Raw genomic sequence first — 20100 nt, 5'->3', positions numbered from 1 at the left:
CCTACACACACTGACTACCTCATTGAGGAGCATCTTCATGGAGTTGTTCTCTCCCAGGAGATAGTAGATCTCATCCTGGCTGTAGACAGACTGGACACTCTTACTGGGGCTGCTGAAGTACTTTGCCATTTGACTAGGGTTGTTGTGCTCCTCCTCAAACCGACGCCACTGGGTCAACTGGAAAGAGGGGAGAAAGAGGGAGGGAAGAAAGGGAGAAGGGGGGCCAAGGTAGAGAAAGAGGGGGATTATGATGGAAGGTCGGATAACTGTCAGACAAGTGTGCCACACCCTTGGCATCTCCAGGTGTGTTTGTGTTGCTTATTGTTAAAGTACTTCCTTTCCGTCCAGGATGCATTCCTGTATCATTGCATCAGCTGACCACCAGCTACTTATGGGGAGTCATTAATGTGTAGGGGCAGGCTGCAGCGTGTTGACTCATGGAGAGCATATGTGTGTTTGTATGAGTCACACTCCAGTGTTAACACACAGACACACAGACACACACAGAGGGACACATACACACTATGGCGAGGTATGGGAAACACTCACGTAGCCACTCAAATTGGGCCTGGGGGTTTYTGTCTGTGTCTGTCTGTGATGTGTAGGGGCACGTCGATCTCATCATACTCGTATTCGTAATAGTAACCGTTTTTATCACACTTGATACTCGTAATTTGATTTACTCATGATTGAAAAACCCGGAAGTGCACTTCAAATGCAGCCAGGTCACCCATGATACAAGTCAGTATTCAACGTCCATCCATGTCTGAGGACGTTGGGAGATGACGTGGAAACTGGCCACTAGGGACAACAGTGAGCGCTGTTACCTTTAAATAGGTTTCAGTTTCAGGGTATTGTGGACGGTGATGGTGGATGGGCATAAGCATCTGCCTCTGATGCCAAAGGTTGCAAGTTTGAATCCAGTGATAGAAAGTCGTGTTTTTTAAATTTTTGTTTTAAGACTATCCAGAACCTTAACCATTCAGAGTTAATTCCTAAACTTAACCCTTACCTTAACCATTCAGAGTTAATTCCTAAACTTAACCCTTACCTTAACCATTCAGAGTTCATGCCTAAACTTAACTTTGAACATTTCGAAATGTGATGTTTGAGAAACATGGATGAATGTCTAGTTCTGAAGTGAGACTGAGAGCTAGTTGTTTAAATGCCGGTAAAGCATATACCTCAAGTGCATATTACTGTGCTATCACTCAGAGTGCATTGTTATGTTCCTTCATTACTGTGCTATCACTCAGAGTGCATTGTTATGTTCCTTCATTACTGTGCTATMACTCAGAGTGCATTGTTATGTTCCTTCACTCATTCACACACATTGTTAACTTCTTATGTCTGGGGGCAGTATTGAGTAGCTTGGATGAATAAGGTGCCCAGAGGTGCCCAGAGTAAACTGCCTGCTCCTCAGTCCCAGTTGCTAATATATGCATATTATTATTCATATTGGACACAAAACACTCTGAAGTTTCTAAAACTGTTTGAATGAGGTCTGTGAGTATAACAGAACTCATATGGCAGGCAAAAACCTGAGAAGAAAATCAACCAGGAAGTGGGAAATCTGAGGTTGGTCGATTTTCAACTCACCCCTATTGAAGATACAGTGGGATATTGGTCATGTTGCACTTCCTAAGGCTTCCACTAGATGTCAACCGTCTTTAGAAACTTGTTTGAGGCTTCTACTGTAAAGGGGGGCTGAATGAAAGGGGATTGAGTCAGAGGTCTGGCAGAGTGCCAGGAGCTGGTCACGCGCTTTCACATGAGAGGTAGCTCCCGTTCCATTTGCTTTTTCTGAAGACAAGGGAATTCTCCGGTTGGAACATTATTGAAGATTTATGTTAAAAACATCCTAAAGATTGATTCTATACATCGTTTGACATGTTTCTACGGACTGTAACGGAACTTTTTGACATTTTGTCTGCAACTAGTGAACGCGCTTCGTGAGTTTTGATTTGTTTACCAACGTGCTAACAAAAGTAGCTATTTGGACATAAATGATGGACATTATCGAACAAATCAAACATTTATTGTGGAACTGGGATTCCTGGGAGTGCATTCTGGTGAAGATCATCAAAGGTAAGTGAATATTTATAATGTTATTTCTGACTTTTGTTGACTGCACAATATGGCGGATATCTTTTTGTCTTGATTGGGCACTCAGCGCCGACCTCAGATTATTGCATGGTTTGCTTTTTCCGTAAAGCTTTTTTGAAATCTGACACAGCGGTTGCATTATTAAGGAGAAGTGGATCTAAAATTCCATATATTACACTTGTATCTTTGATCAACGTTTATTATGAGTATTTCTGGAAATTGATGTGGCTCTCTGCAAAATCACCAGATGTTTTTGGAACTACTGAACATAACGCGCCAATGTATACTGAGATTTTTGGATATAAATATGAACTTTACCGAACAAAACATGCATGTATTGTGTAACATGAAGTCCTATGAGTGTCATCTGATGAAGATCATCAAAGGTTGGTGATAAATTTTATCTCTATTTCTGCTTTTTGTGACTCCTGTCTTTGGCTGTAAAAATGGCTGTGTTTTTCTGTGATTTGTCGGTGACCTAACATAATCGTTTGTTGGTGCTTTCGCAGTAAAGCCTTTTTGAAATCGGACACTGTGGTGGGATTAACAACAAGATTACCTTTAAAATGGTATAAGATACTTGTATGTTTGAGGTATTTTAATTATGAGATTTCTGTTGTTTGAATTTGGCGCCCTGCACTTTCACTGGCTGTTGTCATATCGATCCCGTTAACGGGATCGCAGCCATAAGAAGATTTATACGACCCCGACAGATGAAAATGTACATGATTTTCTTACTTAGTCCTATTCAATTATCAACAAAATAGGCAAAAAAACATGCCTAATACATGGCTGGCTACTACTGCCTGCATTTATTCCAGACACAGATTTAGATGAAGATAGGSTAATTCCCTTGCCCCATGTACTGWTTAACTTTACAGAGGAGCAAAACTTCTCCCCTGACACTTATGCCACAACATTTGTACAATCAAAAAAACAATCTACACTTGTCATTTTATTTTCTAATGATCTGTCGCTCTGTAAACATGTCTGGTCCAGAATAAATAATAATAGCAAGAAAGCATGGGCTTGTTATATGGCTTGTTCTAATCCAATTGTTGTAGCAGGCTCAACCGGTATTTTACTGACAGGAAAACTAGACAATAGTTGTTTAGAGCACACAGCGCTTMACACTATTTTAGTGAAAGAGAAATGCGTGCTGGCAGCTGAAAATAACTTTATTTCCGATCACAGATAATTAGATATTCGGATTATTCTCCATATCCGTTACAATACTCGTTTTGTCAGATTACTCGGCATACCCCTAGTGATGTGCGCTAACTGTCTTTCTCACCTGAGGTACAAATAGCATACAGTTGGTGGCGAGGGTACAGATGAAGATAGCTCCAGCCACCATACTATAGACCACGTTSGGCCATGCCTGCAGGAACCGCGACACCGGGACCGCCACCGCCGTGGACAGGGTGACCAGGCTGACCGCGGTCATGATGGTGGGGGACTGGTTGACCGGAGGGAGGCTGACGTTGCTGGTGAGACCAGCCAGGTAGGTCCCATACAGGAGCAGGCCACCCTGGAGAGACCGCAACACAACCACATAATGTTCATGACATGTTTACCATGACAAACCAACACAAACTCAGGGGAAACAGCAACTATTTGCTCTCTTATGTTTATCTGAGTATTTCTCCCAGCTGCTTTACCTTCATCACGGCGAGGAGGATATGCCACAGGTCTGAGTAGAGAGAGGAACARGAGTCCAGCTGAGACAGAGAGTAGGACATGTCCCTCTCCACCACCTTGACCACAGCCCCAATGGACCGTGCACATTTGACCGGGTCGGTTAGACTCCAGGCGGTGAGAACCAGCAGGTCCACCAGAATCAACAGAGATACCAAGCCCATCAACTGGACGTCTCTGATGATCTGAAACACACAGAGTTCAGTAATACACCATGCAACACATACACTCTATGACACACAGATCCTTTAATACAAGCSTTTACCCTCCACCCTCCCCCCTCTAAACACACGCACACAAAGGAGGAGTGACATGAGTTACAACACCACAACACACACTTCGACCAGAGAGACAGAGTGAGAGGAGCAGCCTGCTTACCACTCTCTTGTCAGGAACACGTTGGGTGAATACTCTGTAGAGCCGCCATGTTTTCCCCAGGATGGGCACAAATACCAGAGTGCTGCCAAGACACAACGTCCAGATCCGGGCCTAGGATACAACACAGTAACACCCCATAATATCACACAATATGGCATCATCAGAACAATGTGTATGTCTGTGTGTGCATGTGCATGTGTATGTGGTGTGTGTGTGTGGTGTGTGTGGTGTGTGTGTGTGTGTTGTGTGTGTGTGTGTGTGTGTGTGTGTGTGTGTGTGTGTGTGTGTGTGTGTGTGTGTGTGTGTGTGTGTGTGGTGTGTGTGGTGTGTGTGTTTGGTGTGTTTTGTCTGTGTGATACTTCAGCTCCACTATAAGCGTTGTGTTGCTTTGCCATCAGCGTCGCGTCAATGTGACATTCTACCCGCTACACAGAGCGTGTTGTTTTGAGAGTGGAGAGGAAGAGTGTAGCAGGGTAGTGGGTGTGTCTTACCTGGAGTATTGCTCTCGCTCCTGCCCCTTGTAGGTGGATGCGTTCCTCAAAAGCAAATAGGAAGCCACTGCTGTAGGTGAGGATACTTCCACACAGAGTCAGCACATTAAGGTTAGGACTGGACATCTTCACTATCCTGAGACAGAGAGAGAGAAACACACACACATATCAACAAAATAAAGGTAAAACTGTTCACGCCTGTCTATCGATTTGAGCAAGTGCATATGCTTTTAAACGTGTGTTTGTGTATATGTGTGTATGTGTGTGTGCATGTACCTGTTGTTCTTGAAGCGCAGGGTGAAGAGCAGGAAGCAGAAAGCCAGCAAGATGCCACAGGAGAGCATGGTCCAGACAACTGCACAGAGCACTGGCGAGAGAGACYGCYTCTGCAGCTCCCCTCCCATCTACAGTAGATATCAATCACATTTTAATTAGGAGTTTGTCGCGAATAAGAAACATGAGTAATTACCAAAACTTTTGGTATGTGTGTGTTTGTGTATGTTTTTAATGTGTTAAAAGTATTATATGTGTTTTGGCTGCTATTATTTGCTTTCTGGAATGATTGGAGTATGCCCAAAACCTTCAACCTGTATAGTGTTTATTTTGATCACCTAAAACATTTATTGCATAGAACTTTGCAAGCCTAATGCACAGAAAACAGACTACTTTCAATATATATTTTTAAAATCAACTACACATTACATAAGGTCAAGAAAATATATCATACTGCAAAAGCTTCTATAACAAATAAAACTGACACAACACTCAGGCCTTTTCTCATTTGGACAAAAGTCCATCCTCCACCCTCCCTCCTCTCTCCTCCRTGACCTGGAAACCAAGTGGTTGGCAAGGTTGGGTAGGTTACTTTCTAAATGTAATCCGTTACAGTTACCTGTCCAAAACTGTAATCAGTAATTGGATTACCCAAACTTAGTAATGTCATCTGATTACATTCMGTTACTTTTAGATTACTTTCCCCTTRAGAGGCATTAGAAGAAGACAAAAATCTATCTTACCAATTGAACGACATCTATTGCAGGATAAATCAATGTTAAAGTTTACATAGCTKSCCATAWATGGATGTTACATTTTACTTTATGGGTTGGTTTTGTAGGCTTCTTCTAACCCATCGCTTTTTACGACATATAATACTGCGATTAAATGTTATCTTTACATTAATAAATATAWTTTATGTCCAAAATTGGATGTATCAACTACAGATTGCCCCTTTAAGTCTATCAAAAGTGTGCGAGTTTGAGCATGTGTCCATTAGGCCTATGGATTATACTTTTTTTATCAGCATGAATTAGATTGAGCAATTAGATCAGCCACTTTTATTCCATAGGCTTGGATCTGCACTATGCAGCTGTTGCAAGAGCGCATTTTTCACTGTCTGTCCACTGGTTTCAAAAACAATGATTGATAGGTAGCTTAAAATTCTTGAATTTAACCATTAATGCGAAAACGAGAGAGCAGCAGTGTGATTCACATCAATGCACTATGTAGATATCAATAATAAGTGATATCCATATCGCTGTAGGCTACACCTCTGCTGTCATCCTTACCTCCAAGCGTTTAATCAAGTTGGTTCATCTTTGAATGCCGACAGCAGTYGCACCATTGGAAGACATAGCTTGGACTGTAGCCTACAAAAGCCTATTCCTGCACTTTGTTTGCGATCCATCAAAGACATTTGGTGTGTCATCATAGTGGTCTCTGACTTGTGGTCAGACTCACTCAGGTGGAACGAATTTAAACTTGCGACTTTTTTCAATTATGATTTGAATGTCATTGAGAAAACAGAGAAGTGTCAAATATGTTTTGCCGCAAACATCCTTTCGGAATTTAAAAGTAATCCCCGAAGTAATCATCTAGTTTTTCAAAAGTATCTGTAATCTGATTACAATATTTTTGCTGGTAACATAACGCATTATGGTTACCGTTTTTTTGTAATCCCTTACATGTAACGGATTACATGTAATCTGTTACTCCCCAACCCTGGTGGCTGAGTGGACGAGGAGAGTGTCAATTCGTTAGTAGGCAAATGAAAGACAGTCTCCTCGATTGGCTCCTTTTTGTGAGGAAGTGTATTCTACCGGAGCCATTTGCGGAAGAGTTTTGAAATCTGCCACTCCCCCTTTGAACCAGCTATTGTTTCCTTGAAGGAGAACAGCATGCAAACATTWAAAAATGATATGCTACTTATCCTTTTATCTATAAAATGTCTTGCAGAACAAGCAACATTTGTTTTTACCTCCAAGCTACATTTGTTTTTACATTTCACTTAATGCATTTATTTTGGGATTCCACCCTGTGAACATCATTTGCCTGATGATGAGCGATTTCATGCAAGCTCATTTTTGTCCACTTTCCTTCTCCTCGCCGCGTCTCCTTCATTACCTTTGACATTTTTCAAAAAGAGACAGAGGAGAGAGGACAGAGGACAGAGGACAGAGGAGAGATGACAGAGGAGAGAGACAGACGATGCAGGAGTTGCGCAAATGCACATGAGAAAAGGCCTCAGTGTCCTCTTCTAAGTAGAGGTGGAAGTTTAAGGTGAGGAAATGAGGTCACTGACGGGTGAGATCACCAATGGCGCTGACCCCACCGTTATTCTTTCAGGGGTTGAAGTATGGACAGAGTCTCTCTGCGAAGATGTAACTGTGAATGAGTAGATATGAGACCTGGACTCCACATCATTCCCCCCTTCCCAGTCTACATACTCCCCCACCCTCTGGTGCTTCTCGACCAGTGGCAGGGGGACAGGGGGGTCTGCAGAGCCCAGTACTTAGTCCTGTTCCTCAGGCCGACTGTCCAGTAGCCACGCTCAGGGTTTAGGCTATTCCCTCCTTTCTTGTTGACAGACTCTCTCCCCACTCCTATGTCCCACTTGGTCTTACCCTTCACCTGCACCTTGTAGTAGCACCTCACTGAGGAGAAGCCCTCCTTCCTCAGGACACTGAGACAAGGGTAAAACCTCTCAGGGTTGTCAGGGAGGTTCAGCGCTGTTTTGCCRTGGGCCACTTGTTTACCGTTGTCAGAGGAAGAGTTTGGGGTAGCTGAATCAGGGTCAAGGGTCACATCCACGGCACACTGCTTAATTCTTGTAAGATCTGTGTCACACAATCTTTTCACTTCATTCTTCAGTGACTTCTCAAACGGGGACCAAGCACTACTAACAGCTCTCCTAACTGTTTTTACGTACACAACACATTGACCACTGATCTCAGACCAGTTATTGGTGAGAGGAGGAGTGCACAGGGATGGGAAGCTATGGATGAGGTGAAGGTGGTCCTCAGTGTGTGAGAGCTGCTCCAGCTCAGTGTCTCTCCTTCAGCCTGCCTCTCTGCTGCTTTCTGCTCCTCCCCAATCACCTCAATGAGCTCAGCCTGGCTTCTCTGAATGGAGCGCACCAGAGCAGTAAAGACCTCCAAGCTCTCCCTAATATCTCTCTCTGCATTTATTCTGCCTGATTGTACTGTGTCTTTGATGTCCTTCACTTTCTGCTGTCGACCTTGAATCATCTGCTGCATGACATCTTCCATGTTCGCTAGATGAAGCCTCCTTTTCTTCTCCAATGGGACAGTGTTGTGTTTCTTGTCTTTTCTCAGTGCATACCTGACACATGTACGTCTGGTTACTTCTACAGAACAGCTCAAGAAGCTTCTGCTGCCTCTTACACACTCTGTCCTCCATGTTCATCACAGGCTTGATCAGGTTGTGTTTCTTGAAGGTGGTCAGTACGTGGTGAGGTTCCAAGTGAATCTCCCATCACGAGGCCCGACACTCCAGGCAGGACTTCAAGGCCTTGCCTTTCCTCCCAGTGCAGATGTCACAGGGTACTTCTCCGCATTGGGCAGCTTGGGGTTGGGCTTGGTTCAGCGGTTGGTCCTGGGTARAAAGTAGCAGTCGCACTCGTTTCAACTGACCTCCTGAACTGATTGGCCATTTCAGATATGAAAGTATTGACTTTGAGATCAGGTCTTCTGCTGAATTTCTGCTTACACATGGGACACTGACACGGGCTGGTGGTATGCCAGTACCCATGTATGCAGTCCTTGTTGTGTCCACATGGGGTTGGGCTGGTGAACACATATAGACAGATGGGGCACAGGAACTGTTCCTGAGACAGCAGGCTGCTGGTGGAAGCCATGTCTGGGTCTGGGAAGAGATCCAACAAAAAACTACATGGGACTTTATGAAATCTCTTGGCTCTTGACACCAGAATTTTTTACTGTAATTTTTTCTCTAGTGTACGGTTGTAGACAACCACACTACGCAGTTATGCCCAACTAGCTTTCACAATACATGTAAACAGTAGTACTAACGTATCATTATGGTTTTATATTTTATTCAGAAATATGGTGTTTAGGAACAAATATTTATTAAGAAATAAAAACAAGAAAGGGCACTGTGAGGACATTCCCACTTGTTCAATCTGTCGATCAGCATAACACAGTGAAGTGTAATGTAATACAAAAACTCAATTGAACTGTATTTATCCCCTTCACGATATTTATAACTGGGCTGTGACAGGTGTTGAAACTTGAATAAACAGCAACATAACTAAGGCCCTGTGTTCTGAGCAATCACGTGACATAGCAAGATTTTATCCTGCATTTAAAAGCGTTATCCATAAATGAGAATTACAACAAATATTTAAGCAGTTCTCTGAGGATGGTGCTGGACCATCTGATATAAAAAGAAATGGGGACAGTTTGATGAAAAATCTTAGAACATAGGTTAAAATCCAGGCATGTCACATGATTGTGCAAGACACAAGGCCCTAAACATAACATACAACAGACGCAATGCTGCACAAATTAAATAACCTGCAAAAAAAGGCCATGCCTATGCACGTGACTTTCCCCACAGACTCATTAGTGTGATTTCTTCCCTTCTCAGCTGTCTATCACAACATCCTGGTTTCCACCAATCAGAGTGCCCAAATGCACATTTGGACTGTGACCCCTCCCACTCCAGGTCAGAGTGGCCATCGCTGTCGGCAGATGAAGACGCAAGTTCCCAAGGGCCGGTATTTATTTGCCCTCCAAAGAAAGGTCGGTGGACCAAGATTCAGAGGTCAGATTAAGAAGGAAGAGGTGGTGTTTGCTCGATTGTGCTTAGGACATTTTTTTGTTTGTTTGTACCTTTACTCCTTTTTCCTCCCCAAATTCGTGATATCCAATTGGTAGTTACAGTCTTGTCCCATCGTTGCAACTCCCCTACGGACTCATAAGAGGCGAAGGTCGAGAGCCCTGCGTTCTCCGAAACACGACTCTGCAAAGCCACACTGCTTCTTGACAGGCCAAAGTGTCAGAGGAAACACCGTCCAGCTGGCGACCAGAGTCAGCTTGCATGTGCCCGCCCTGCCACAAGGAGTCGCTAGAGCGTGATGGGACAAGGAAATCCCGGCCGGCCAAACCCTCTCCTAACCCGGACGATGCTGAGCCAATTGTGCTTAGCCTCATGGGTCTCCTGGTCACGGCCGGCTGTGACACAGCCTGGGATCAAACCCGGAGCTGTAGTGACGCCTCAAGCATTGTGATGCAGTGCCTTAAACAGCTGCACCACACGGGAGGCCCCACTTAGGACAGTGTACATTGAACTCGTTATTACATCTGGTTGGCAAGCATGTGAATGGTTTGTGTCTGGACTGTATTGTCGATGAAACGATGGAGCATGTGCTGTTATATTGTTGTAAGTATGTTGAAGAGAGGGAAAGATTGAAGTGTAGGGTCATTGAGGTTGGGGGGGTGGAAGGGATTTGGGGGATGGGGGAGGGTTTATTAGAAGTTAGTAGGGCTCTTTTTTATTGTCTCAGAAGTACTGAGTTAGGTAGGAGGATTTAGACATGTTGTAAACCGTGATTGCCCACACACTCCAGCACAGTAGGGGACAGCATGCACCTTTAACGTTGGTTTGCGGACCACCATTATGTCATAGAAGACATAGAAGAAGATGCAAGTTTGGCTGCCGACCAAGTTGTCAGTGTGTTTACTAGGAAGATTTGCGTGCATCCATTAAAACGACAAGTCCATTCCTTCATATGTATCACAAAGACCACTTCTATGTGTTTGTGTGTGCTGGTGTGTGGTGGTGAACAAGAGCCAATAAAACTCTAGATATGGACATATCTGCCTGTAGCGAGTCAGAATCTTAACAAACAGAAATAATTACTAGCGGGTGAGGGCATTCACAGCTGACTGCTCAGACAAGCTCCAGCTAGCTGTTTTTACAAACTTCCACTCACCTCTGTGTGTGTATTCAGAAGGTGCAGCCGTGTCAAAGTCAGTATATTTTGTACTCACTCTTGTAGAGTGATCTGTGAGGGCATTTTGTTATGCCTAAGCATAAAGTTCTCCAGTCTCACTTTAGAGTGCCATTTACCATGGCTTGTCCCTGTGTCTTACTGCTAAGCTGTACTGCAGCTTCTCTCAAAGGTAAAGTACATGGATGAATTAACCCTTAACATGACTGTCAGCTGAACCATGTATCTTTATGGTTGCCATTTATCCAATACCTTCACACTTTCTGTTCATATTATGTAGGAGTTCATAACACTGTTTTTGTTGTAGCCACAGAAGATTTACTGAGGATTTGACCAAATAACAAAGATATCGAAAAGCAGTGTGCCCATTTCAGATAATTTTATTCATGCAAAGATGATTAAATGTAATATTTTCACACACTATTTTTCAGATACAGATGCATATATTGGGGCAGGATTAGTAAGAAGCTACATGTTCAGTTTGTCATCATTCAATCGTAAAAGACATCACAATATACTACAATATCCAGCAAATGTGATTCCAGATTTCTGAGCAAGATACAATCTGTATACAGTATATACACTGAACAAACATATTAACGCAACATGTGAATTGTTGGTCCCATATTTCATGGGCTGAAAGAAAAGATCCCAGAAATGTTCCATACGCATAAAATGCTTATTTTTCTCAAATTTTGTGCACTAAATTTTACATCCCTGTTAGTGAGCATTTCTACTTTGCCAAGATGATCCATCCACCTGACAGGTGTGGCATATTAAGAAGTTCATTAAACAGTATGATCATTACACAGGTGCACCTTGTGTTGGGGACAATAAAAGGCCACTCTAAAATGTGCAGTTTTGTCACACAACACAATGCCACAGATGTCTCATGTTTTGAGGGAGCGTGCAATTGGCATGCTAACTGCAGGAATGTCCACCAGAGCTTCCTCCAAGCTTCCTCCATCGTTGTTTTTGAGGATTTGGCAGTACGTACAACCGGGGTTGGATGGATAAATGTTGGCTGGGTGAGGTTGTGAAATCTCAATCAGATTGTCTCCCGGAGAGATGATCAATGGTGCTGACATTTTATCAATGCCACAAAACCCAAGGTTGAAGTATGGGTAAAGTTTGTCAGTGAAGGTACAACCAGTAAACAAGTAGATACGAGACTTGGTATGAGCATCGTACAAGGAGACCTCACCCTCTTCATAGTCCACATTGACCCCTATCGTCTGGGGCTTCTTACTCAGGGAGAGGGGGGTAGAGTCTGTGATGCAGGCCTGGTAGACATTCCTTTCCCAGCTGGACAGTCCAGAGTCCATTCTCAGGCTTGGCTGCAATAACCTTTCTGTTGATGGACACTCTGGCCACTCCTTCACTCCAGAGAGTATTTCCCTTCACCTGCACCTCGTAGTAGAATCTCCCTGAGGAGAAGCCCTCCTTTCCCAGGACGCTGGAAATGTAGAAAAACATTTATGGGTTGCCAGGGAGGTTTTGTCTTCTACCAGCATGTCTTGCTTGTTTCGCATCTTCAGAGAGGAGAAGATTTGGGTGGGCAGTATCAAGGTCCAGACTTACATCTACTGACCACTGCTGTATCATCTTCAGCTCAGCATCACATAACCTCTTCACTTCCTTGTTCAGTGTCTCTTCAAACTGAGAGCCAGCCGTCCTCGCAGCGTTCCTCACAGTTCCGATATACTCAACACTCTGAATCCTGATCTCCGACCAGTCCTTGGTGGTTATTTTTGCTCAGGGATGGGAAGCTCTGGAGCAGGTGAAGGTAGTCCCTGGTGTGTGAGAGATGCTCTAGCTTAGAGCGTCACTGCTTTAGCTCAGTGATTTCCGTCTCCAGCTCTTTAATGAGCCCTTCAGCCTGCCTCTCAGCTGCTTTCTGCTTCTCCTCAAATCGCCTCAATAAACTCAGCCTGGCTACTCTCAATAGAGCACATTAATTCTGTAAAGACCTGCAAGCTTTCCTTTATCTCTTCCTCTGCATTTATTTTGTTGGACTGTGCTGTTCCTTTAATCTCCTTAACGTTCTGCAGTCGACCCTGAATTATTTGCTTCACATCAACGCCAATCTTTTCCAGCTGAGCTTTCATGTCTCTACTTTCGTCCACTAGAGAGACGATGTTGTGGGCATTGTGGTCAGTCTCTGTGCAGAACTGACACACATATGTCTGGTCAGTCTTACAAAACTGCTCCAGAGGTCTATCATGCCTCTTACACAATCGTTCTTCAAGATTCCCCACAGGGTTGATCAGCTTGTGTTTCTTTAAAGCTGGGACATTCTTATGAGTCTCCAGGTGAGTCTCACAGTATGAAGCCTGACAATTTAGACAAGACTTCATGGCCTTGACCTTCCCTCCAATGCAGAAGTCGCAGTTCACTTCTCCACCGCTTGCTCCAAGTGGTTGGTGTCATTCCCTTGACCTGGTGCCCAGAAGCGATCAACCAGTTCAGAAATGAAAGTATTGACATTTAGCTCAGGTCTTTTGGGGAATGTGTGCTTACACAGTGGACACTGGCACATGACATTGGTTCTCCAGTATTCGTTGATACAAGCCATGCAGAAGTTGTGATCGCATGGGGTTGTGACTGGATTCTTGAAAACATTCAGACAGACAGAGCAATGGAACTGATCTTCAGACAGTACAGTGCTAAATGATGCCATGCCTGCAAACAAACAGAAAGTGAAATCAACTTTCCTGAATGAGTCAGAAATCTGTGTTATTTTAGCATTTACAAAATATGTACACTTACTGTATGTATTTCCTTCTCACTTATTTTATTTATTAAATMAACAATAAAGCAGGAATTTTAAACACAGAGCAAACAAGAGTAGCTGTGATACATAAGAACATGAGAAGATTTGTTCTTTCTCTTCCCACTGGGCACACACTGGTTGGGTTGAACCAACGTGGAAGAGACGTTGAGTGGAAGTCAGTGCCCAGTGGGTTCTTACCTGAGACGATGGGTGTTGTTGACTGATCTTTGTTTTGCTCTTGAATCCTGACGACTCCAAGTGCAGGAGACTTAGTGCTCAAAGAAATGTATAAGGAGAAAGTGTGTTTGGGTCCTCAACATTCATCTCTGCTGTTTAGTTTCATTTCAGCACCAGGCTCCTCCTGACACCACATTGAAATACATTGAGCTTCCTTTTCCATCTCTTAAAGGAGTCAGTTACTTTTTATATGGGTGAACTCTCTACATACTTTTTTCACAGTTGTAATACAATTATGTCATAAAAATATCACAATGTTCACATGATATGTTATTAGTTTAGCTCATTAAATTGAAAAGAGATAATTTAGAAGGGTGTAACACCAACCTTACACCTGACCCTCCCACTGGGCACGGATGTCAATTCAACGTCTATTCCACGTTGACACAACGTCATTTTATTGAAACAACGTGGAAACAACATTGATTCAACCACTGTGTGCCCAGTGGGCTGACACTTTGGGCAATGGGCACAGAGGTCAATACAAAAACAAGTGTTTGTGTGTGTGCATGTGTGTGTGCGTGTGCGTGTGTTTACCGTGCTGAGGGTACATAGTCTCTGCAGTATCTCCAGGCCCTTCTGTGTATTGACTCCAGGGTGGATGAGGCAGAGTCTGGAGTCACAGAAAGAGCTGCAGTTCCTCTCTGATTCCATGGCTGGACCCAGTCTGTCAGCCCTCACACACACATCCTGAGGAACAACACATAGCTGTCATTAACTGTTTCAACACACTACAATACTACATACAGACACTTACACGTAAACTGAGAGGAGAGATACAAACATATATTTAATACCATTCTTAAACTCCTATGCTCTCTTCCCAGTCTCCCACCAGGGTAGAAATATTGAGTTTCACAATACACAGGAGTGCAGAAGTAATGCTAGATTTAAAAAACTATACCCAAGTCTCCTGCTACTATTTATTTTTATTTAGATTTATTTTATTTTGTTTATTTCGATTTTTAATCCAAGGCCCCCGTCCCTGCAGGAGGCCTTTTGCCTTTTGTTAGGCCGTCATAGTAAATAAGAATTTGTCTTAACTGACTTGCCTAGTTAAATAAAGGTTAAATAAATACATAAATAAATGAACTCAGCACACTGCGCAATGCTCACCACAGGGTGGAGCCATTACAAAAGTCCCAATCCCATCTAACAGGACAGGAATGGTGTTAGCAGCGGCCAGTCACACTGCTCATGGGAAGTGTAGTGTAATCTAAGGGGAAACACACTGACAGTGAACTTTGAAACACTAGATTCATATAGGAGTGTGCGGTAGGTAGGCAGAATGGAGTGTGAGGAAGGTAGCCTAGCGGTTAAGGGCATTGGGCCAGTAACTGAAAGGTCGCTGGTTGAATCCCTGAGCCGACTAGATGAAAAATCTGCCTCTGCCCCTTGAGCAAGGCACTTAACCCTAATTTCTCCTGTAAGTCGCTCTGGATAAGAGCGTCTGCTAAATTACTAAAATATAAATGTTAAATTAATGTGACAGTAAAAATTACACAGCTTTGTGAATAAGGGTAGATTGGACACAAGACAATTACCACAGAAACTTCAGGAAAGCTACTGGGAAAGGCAATGCTTAGAAGGCCACAGCGAGGTCTGACCAAACCCGACTAAGAGCACAGGATTTGGCCAATTGGAGAGGAAGATTGCATGCTTCTGCTTGTCCTCAGTCTCTACAAAACAACACAGAGCTGAATGACATAATATATGACCACACTTCAAAGAGAAGCATTTAGATGTATGTGAGAGTGTATTTATTGTGCACTAGTTTCACAGTAATATCATACTGTTCTACGTGACTTACCCGGACACCACAGATGTTATTGAGCTTGACAGGTAACTTACAATGCAAGACAGTGGTCCTGCATATAAGTGAGTGGTCTGGTCCTTGACAAATAAACAACAAATAGATCCATAAACCAGAACATGCAGCAGCTAGAAGAACCATAGGATTATCTTAGGCGTTTTATGAGGTTACACCTGGGTTACACTGACATGTCGCTGATATAATTATGCACAATGGAACATGACAGTTGTGTGATAGTTGTGTGTATGTGCATATATGCGTGAGTGTGTGTGTATCTGTCTGTACCTGGGTTTAGATTAATGTGTTTATGTGTTTCCTAACTGACAATTGTGTGTGTGTGCTTTATGTGTCACTGTCTGTGTGCTGACTAAGACATCCCCAGGGCAGTGACTGTCTCTCAGTATCGATAGAGTCGCAGGCTGATGACAGGGTAGGCTATTCTCACTATACTGTGTGACTTACATTGTTTTACTCACAGGTCTAGTGCAGTCAAAAAATGAGATTTTCCTGTGTTTTATATACACTCAGTGGCCAGTTTTTTAGGTACACCCATCTAGTACCGGGTCAGATCCCCTTGTAGACTTGAAGGGATGCACCTGGTCAGGAACAATGTTTAGAGATGCTGTGGCGTTCAAATGTTGCTCAATTGGTATCAAGGGACCTAACGTATGACAGGAAAGCATTCCCCACACCATTACACCACCGCCACCAGCCTGTACCGTTGACACCAGGCAGGATGGGACCATTGACTCATGCTGCTTATGCCAAATTCTGCCTGCTATCAGCATGACACAACAGGAAAAGTGATTTGTCGGACTAGGCAATGTTTTTCCACTCCTCAATTGTCCAGTGTTGGTGATGGCGTACCCACTGGAGCCGCTTCTTCTTGTTTTTAGCTGATAGGAGTGGAACCCGGTGTGGTCGTCTGCTGCAATAGCCCATTTGTGACAAGGACTGACGAATTGTGCTTTCCGAGATGCCTTTCTGCACACCACTGTTGTACTGCGCTGTTATATGCCTGTTTGTGGCCGCCTGTTAGCTTGCACGATTCTTGCCATTCTCCTTCGAACTCTCTCATCAACGAGTTGTTTTCACCCACAGGACTGCCGCTGACTGGATGTTTTTTGTTTGTGGCACCAATTTTGGTAAATCCTAGAGACTGTTGTGCGTGAAAAGCCCAGGAGGCTGTCCGTTTCTGAGATAATGGAACCGGCGCGCCTGGCACCGACGATCATACCAAGCGCAAAGCCGAGTAGGTCACTCGTTTTGACTATTCTAATGTTCAATCAAAGAGTAATAATGCTTCAACCCCTGTCTGCCTTTTTATACAGCAAGCTGTAAGGATCGACGCTGGAGACGAGAAGTAAGTACAGGGAGTGAACATTTACTGGGAAAACGGACATCAAATCAAAACAAGAACAGCGTCTGGACGGGGAATATAACGACAATAATGCTGACACGGGGGATCCAACTGAGGAACAGACAGATATAGAAGGGCAATCAACAAAGTAATGGAGTCCCGGTGAGTCCAATATTGAGCAGCTGTGCGTAATGACGTTGACAGGTGTGCGTAATGAAGGGCAGCCTGGCACCCTCAAGCGCCAGAGAGGGGGAGCGGGAGCAGGCGTGATAGTACCACACCCTCTAGGGGAACCACCTGGCATACCACCTGGGCAAGCCTGATGGGCCGGCCGAGGCATGGGCACTGGACAAGCTAGCTGAGGCGTAGAAGCACGACGAACCGGCAGAGACGTGGGAGCCTGGCTAACCAGCTGACGATCCCACTAAGGTGTGGGAGCCTGATGGGCCGGCTGAAGCATGACGTGGGGTGGGCGTCTGCTGATCCAACTGAGGCAAGAGGACCTCTCGAGCCAGCTAAGGTGGGAAGCCCGCCGAGCTAGCTGAGGCACCCCCGGTTCCATCGGTAACGGCACCCGGACCTAAAGTCACCAACAAAACAAAAAACAAAAACCTCCCTGATGCTTCGTATAGTGGTGTCAGCATTCTGTATAGTGGTGTCAGCATTCTCAGCTTCTACCCCCAAGCCATAAGACTGCTAAATAGATAACAAAATGGCTACACAGACTATCTGAGTTGACCCTTGTAATAAATTTTTGCACTGTCTCTATGCACACTCAGAGGGCTGTACACACTCAAGCACACTGACACTCCAACACACACACAAACACTCACTCCATCATTTCCTCACACACACAATATGCACATACATTTATACTGACTCTACACACATGCACGCCCACTCACATACAATCATCATATACGCTGCTGCTACTATGTTTATTATATATCCTGATGCCTAGTCACCTTTCCCCTATACATATCTACCTCTATCACTCCAGTATCCCTGACCATTGTAAATACTGAAACTGACTGACTCTGTATATAGTATGCTTACGTACTTTCTCATATTCTTATTATGTTATGTTTTTGTTCTACCTTGTTATTTTTAGTATTACATTGTTATTGATTACTACATGGTTGGGTTTTGAGTTTCCAAGAAATTGGCATTTCACTGTACTTGTGCATGTGACATTAAAAGCGTGAAACTAGGCCTCTTACTCAAACCCTTGTTATTTTTTTGTCTTATGTTGCATCTACCCCACATTCTCCAGGAAAATTGTTATCATGTTACTGAATGTATCCAGAGTATTTTCAGATTGCGATATCAACAAATGTGGCAAAAAGTACAGAAAATGTAAAATGCACATAAAATCAACAGTGTAACGTTTGGATTCGGTCGTGTGTCAGGTGAACCGTTGTGTTCTAACCTTTAGTTTTAAAAAGAATCACATAATCTCCAAACTGTTCCCTTTAATTGCTTCCATGGTTATGCATACTGTATGCTTTCCATATTTCTTCTGTAAGAAACATTTCAATTTATCCCTATCCGTATAGGCCAATTCCCACGAGTATAGGGGTTACTAGACCAATACGAAACCTCTCTGCCAAAAACAGCTAGTTTTCAGTTCCCTCCACTCAGACCACTCCCAGACAGTACTAGCAAAATTCTTGATTGAGAAATTGCTCTTTGCTAAGAAGCTATTTTTGTAAATTTTTGACCATTTTAATTCTAAACAATCACAATAAGGTACTTAATTGTTACTCAGACATGATTTGACACTGAGATTTTTTTAAAGTGGCTGCATTGGATCTTTAATCAGAGGTCTAGTGCCAGGATTGTTTTTCAATTTCAGTGGGTAAATAAGTTATCGACTAAAACAAGGATCATCAGAATGTACATGCTTCCTCTCTGGGCAACAACCCTCAACAACTACCAGTTAAAAGACACAAGTTACTATAATGCCACCAAAGCCTGTAAGCATACAAACAACCATGCCTTATATCAGACAGCATATGGTATAAGTCGTAATTAGGCCGATTAAGATGACATGAATTGTAGTTGTCTTGTCCAATGAACAATGACTTCTTCCGTTTCTTTTCTGGGGGTCTGAGAAATGCCTGTAGTTTCCTTCCTCGTATCCTTTCATCATTTTCCCAGTTTAGATCACAGCTTTGGGATTTCCTGCAGACACAACCGGGCCAAAGAGGCTTTCCACCGGTTTTTCAAAATCCTCTCCATCAGTTTCAACCACGTTGAAAAGTGTGGCACCTTGACGAGGTCAACAAAGGTCAGTTAACACCTAACACGGAGTTCAGCATGAGCAATGCACATGAAACCCGATTCCAGCCCCGGCTGCAAGGTGACGGACATGTTTTGACAGTACACTGCATAATGGTTATAAGGTGTGTCTCTGTCTACATTTGTCCTGGACTCGGGCGGAGAAGACAACTTTACTGTAAGAGCTTATAGTTAGCCTCGTGACAACTTCACTAGTCACCTCACTCGGCTACATCCATTATGTTCACCTGTTAGATGATGTGCTATCATAATCAGTCAGAGATCAATGGCCAGTAGGACTGTCAGTGATAGGTGGCTATGTTTCTACTATTGTCCACCTTTTCAATAGAGAAATTATGTTTCATCCATTTATTGTCCCTGTCAGTTTGCCTGACCCAATCCCCTCTCTCCATTTAAGATTAGACGGGTGGCGCGGGAGCAATGGGTGAACTGCATGCGGTTAGCACAGCTGGACAAAGCCCGGCCAGTGTTCTGCAGGGGCAATATTGAAACATTCCACCTCACGCTGTAGTCCATTTAGCAATTTATTCTAAAGATGATCAAGTGTAAGAATGCAGTTATTGGCATTGCTTGCCCTTGCCAACGTGGAGAAAATGTATAGATTCGATTTTTGTTTAGGTTTTCTGCTTTCCCTCTTCGAAAACACATTTTTTCTAATAAAATCATCCTACT

General features: G+C 43.5%; 1 protein-coding gene and 1 pseudogene across 2 annotated transcripts in view; both read right to left on the bottom strand.

Annotated features, from left to right (window-relative positions):
- The window catches only part of LOC111971633 (probable G-protein coupled receptor 156), a 31471-nt gene that overhangs the window by 4542 nt on the left and 6829 nt on the right, over nt 1-20100 (bottom strand). For both annotated transcript variants that reach the window (XM_070448827.1, XM_070448828.1), the window contains exons 2-8: nt 14492-14644; nt 4950-5077; nt 4674-4809; nt 4183-4293; nt 3768-3989; nt 3401-3637; nt 19-177 (exon numbers count right to left, since the gene is read on the bottom strand). In XM_070448827.1, the coding sequence (XP_070304928.1) occupies nt 19-177; nt 3401-3637; nt 3768-3989; nt 4183-4293; nt 4674-4809; nt 4950-5077; nt 14492-14608 (1110 nt within the window). In that variant the 5' untranslated portion in view covers nt 14609-14644. The remainder of the gene's footprint in view (nt 1-18; nt 178-3400; nt 3638-3767; nt 3990-4182; nt 4294-4673; nt 4810-4949; nt 5078-14491; nt 14645-20100) is intronic.
- Nucleotides 7225-8826, bottom strand: LOC139029277 (E3 ubiquitin-protein ligase TRIM39-like; annotated as a pseudogene).

The sequence above is a fragment of the Salvelinus sp. IW2-2015 genome, linkage group LG2 (assembly GCF_002910315.2).
Source record: "Salvelinus sp. IW2-2015 linkage group LG2, ASM291031v2, whole genome shotgun sequence".
NCBI lineage: Eukaryota > Metazoa > Chordata > Actinopteri > Salmoniformes > Salmonidae > Salvelinus > Salvelinus sp. IW2-2015.
The sequence above is the reverse complement of the archived record's forward strand: the minus strand, read 5'-3'. Positions and strand labels throughout refer to the sequence as shown.